Source organism: Bos indicus, chromosome 9 (assembly GCF_029378745.1).
Source record: "Bos indicus isolate NIAB-ARS_2022 breed Sahiwal x Tharparkar chromosome 9, NIAB-ARS_B.indTharparkar_mat_pri_1.0, whole genome shotgun sequence".
NCBI classification, from domain to species: Eukaryota; Metazoa; Chordata; class Mammalia; order Artiodactyla; family Bovidae; genus Bos; species Bos indicus.
In genome coordinates, this window is record NC_091768.1 from 82490224 (window position 1) to 82493339 (window position 3116).

The 3116-nt window shown below is 44.9% G+C and overlaps 1 protein-coding gene across 1 annotated transcript; it reads left to right on the forward strand.

Annotated features, from left to right (window-relative positions):
- Positions 1 to 288: 288 nt before the first annotated feature.
- On the forward strand, positions 289 to 651 carry LOC109563569 (histone H2B 1/2/3/4/6-like). The gene has a single exon (XM_019966943.2). The coding sequence runs from the start codon at positions 289 to 291 to the stop codon at positions 643 to 645; it is 357 nt and encodes a 118-aa protein (XP_019822502.2). The 3' UTR covers positions 646 to 651.
- The last annotated feature ends 2465 nt before the right edge of the window (positions 652 to 3116 follow it).

The window sequence follows — 3116 nt, forward strand, 5'->3', positions numbered from 1 at the left end:
GTGGTGCTATCTAACCATCTCTTCCTAACCCACCCCTTCTCCTTTGCCTTCAGTCTTTCCCAGCACCAGGGTCTTTTCCAATGAGTTGGTTCATTGCCGAAGTATTGGAGCTTCACCTTCAGCATCAGTCCTTTCAATAAATATTCAGGGTTGATTTCCTTTAGGATTGATTGATTTGATCTCTTTGCAGTCGAAGAGACTCTCAAGAGTCTTCTCTAGCACCACAACTCAAAAACATCACTTCCTCAGCACTCAGCCTTCTTTATGGCCCAACTCTCACATCCATGCATGACTACTGGAAAAACCATAGCTTTGACTCTACCTTTGGGCCCAGAAGAAGGACGCGAGAAGCGCAAGCGCAGCCACAAGGAGAGCTACTCCGTGTACGTGTACGAAGTGCTGAAGCAAGTCCATCCAGACACCAGCATCTCTTCCAAGGCCGTGGGAATCATGAACTCCTTCGTCAACGACATTTTTGAGCGCATCGCTGGCGAGGCATCGCGCCTGGCGCATTACAGCAAGCGCTCGACTATCACATCCAGGGAGATCCAGACCGCCATGTGCTTGCTGCTACCTGGGGAGCTGGCCAAGCACGCCATGTCCGAGGGCACTAAGGCTGTCACCAAGTATACCAGCTCCAAGTAAATATAATATGCCTTGCCGCTGTTAACGGAGAAGGCAACGGCACCCCACTCCAGTATTCTTGCCTGGAAAATCCCATGGACGGAGGGCCTGTTGGGCTGTAGTCCATGGGGCCGCTAAGAGTCGGACACGACTGAGCGACTTCACTTTCACTTTTGTTGGCAAAGTGTTGTCTCTGCTTTTTAATATGCTGTCTAGGTTTGTCATAGCTTTTCTTCCCAGGAGCAAGTGTCTTTTAATTACATGGCTGCAGTCACTGTCTGCAGTGATTTTGGAACCCAAGAAAATAAAATCTTTCACTGCTTCTACTTTTTTCCCCATCTATTTTTCATGAAGTGATGAGACTAGATGCAGTGATCTTAGTTTTTTGAATGTTGACTTTCAAGCCAGCTTTTTTACTCTCCTCTTTCATCCTCATCCACAAGTTCTTTAATTCTTCACTTTCTGTCACTAGAGTAGTATCATCTGCATATCTGAGGTCATTGATATTTCTCCCAGCAATCTTGATTCCAGCATGTGATTCATCTATGCCCCGCATTTCACATGATGTACTCTGCATAGAAGTTAAATAAGCAGGGTGAGAATATATCAGTTCAGTTCTGTTCAGTTGCTTAGTCATGTCTGACTCTTTGTGACCCCATGGACTGCAGCACGCCAGGCCTCCCTGTCCATTACCAACTTCCGGAGTTTACTCAAACTCATGTCTATCGAGTTGGTGATGCCATCCAACCATCTTATCCTCTGTCGTCCCCTTCTCCTCCTGCCCACAATCTTTCCCAGTATCAGGGTCTTTTCAAATGAGCCAGTTCTTCACATCAGGTGGCCAAAGTATTGGAGTTTCAGCTTCAGCATCAGTCCTTCCAATGAACATTCAGGACTGATTTCCTTTAGGATGGACTGGTAGGATCTCCTTGCTGTCCAAGGGACTCTCAAGAGTCTTCTCTAACACCACAGTTCACAAGCATCAATTTTTTGGTGCTCAGCTTTCTTTATAGTTCAACTCTCACATCCATACATGACTACTGGAAAAACCATAGCTTTGGCTAGAGGGACCTTTGTTAGCAAAGTAATGTCTCTGCTTTTTAATATGCTCTCTCAGTTCAGTTCAGTTCAGTTCAGTCGCTCAGTCGTGTCCGACTCTTTGCGACCCTATGAAATGCAGCACGCCAGGCCTCCCTGTCCATCACCAACTCCTGGAGTTCACTCAGATTCACATCCATTGAGTCTGTGATACCATCCAGCCATCTCATCCTCTGTCATCCCCTTTTCCTCCTGCCCCCAATCCCTCCCAGCATCAGAGTCTTTTCCAATGAGTCAACTCTTCGCATGAGGTGGCCAGAGTACTGGGGTTTCAGCTTTAGCATCATTCCTTCCAAAGAACACCCAGGCTCTAGTTTGGTCATAACTTTTCTTCCAAGGAGTAAGCATCTGTTAATTTCATGGCTGCAGTGATTTTGGAGCCCAGAAAAATAAAGTCAGCCACTGTTTCCACTGTTTCCCCATCTATTTGCCATGAAGTAATGGGACCGGATGCCATGATTAGCTTAATGTTGAGCTTTAAGTCATCTTTTTCACTCCCCTCTTTCATTTTCATCAAGAGGCTCTTTAGTTCTTCTTCACTTTCTGCCCTAAGGGGTGTCATCTGCATATCTGAAGTTATTGATATTTCTGCCAGCAATCTTGATTCCAGTTTGTGCTTCATCTAGCCCAGCGTTTCTCATGATGTGCTCTGCATATAAGTTAAATAAGCATGGTGACAATATACATAGCCTTGTCTTACTCCTTTCCCAGTTTTGAACCAGCCAGTTGTTCCATATCTGGTTCTAACTGGTGCTTCTTGGCCCGCATGCAATTTTCTCAACAGACAGGTAAGGTGGTCTGGTACTCCCATCTCTTTAAGAATTTTTCACAATTTATTGTGATCCACATAGTCAAAGGATTTAGAAGTGAAGTGAAGTGAAGTTACTCAGTCATGTCTGACTCTTTGCGACTCCATGGACTGTAGCCTGCAAGGCTCCTCTGTCCATGAAATTTTCCAGGCAAGAGTACTGGAGTGGGTTGCCATCTCCTTCTCCAAGGGATCTTCCCCACCCAGGGATTGAACCCAGGTATCCCGCATTGTAGGCAGACACTTTACTGTATGAACCACCAGGGAAGCCTCAAAGGCTTCATTGTAGTCCCCAAATAATTTAATCGAATCCAAAAAGTATTTTTGAGTGCCTACTGTGAACATGACATGATGCTAGGCCCTGTGATGGATAGAAGAGATTCTGAGGGATGTGTCTTAAAAAAACACAGCAGAAAACTTAGAAATAAATGTTACTTGATGTTATGACAAATAACATTTGGAAATAAATATAGATGCTGCTTGATGTTATGATTAATTTAATAGAGTAGCATTGCTATCCGTTAGAATTTGCAGCTCATGCCGCATGAGTGGGAGCTTGATGAGGACTGGATGGAAGTCACTGTTT

Coding starts and splice junctions, on each gene's coding strand:
- LOC109563569 (XM_019966943.2), top strand. CDS start 289: ATGACTACTGGAAAAACCATAGCTTTGACTCTACCTTTGGGCCCAGAA.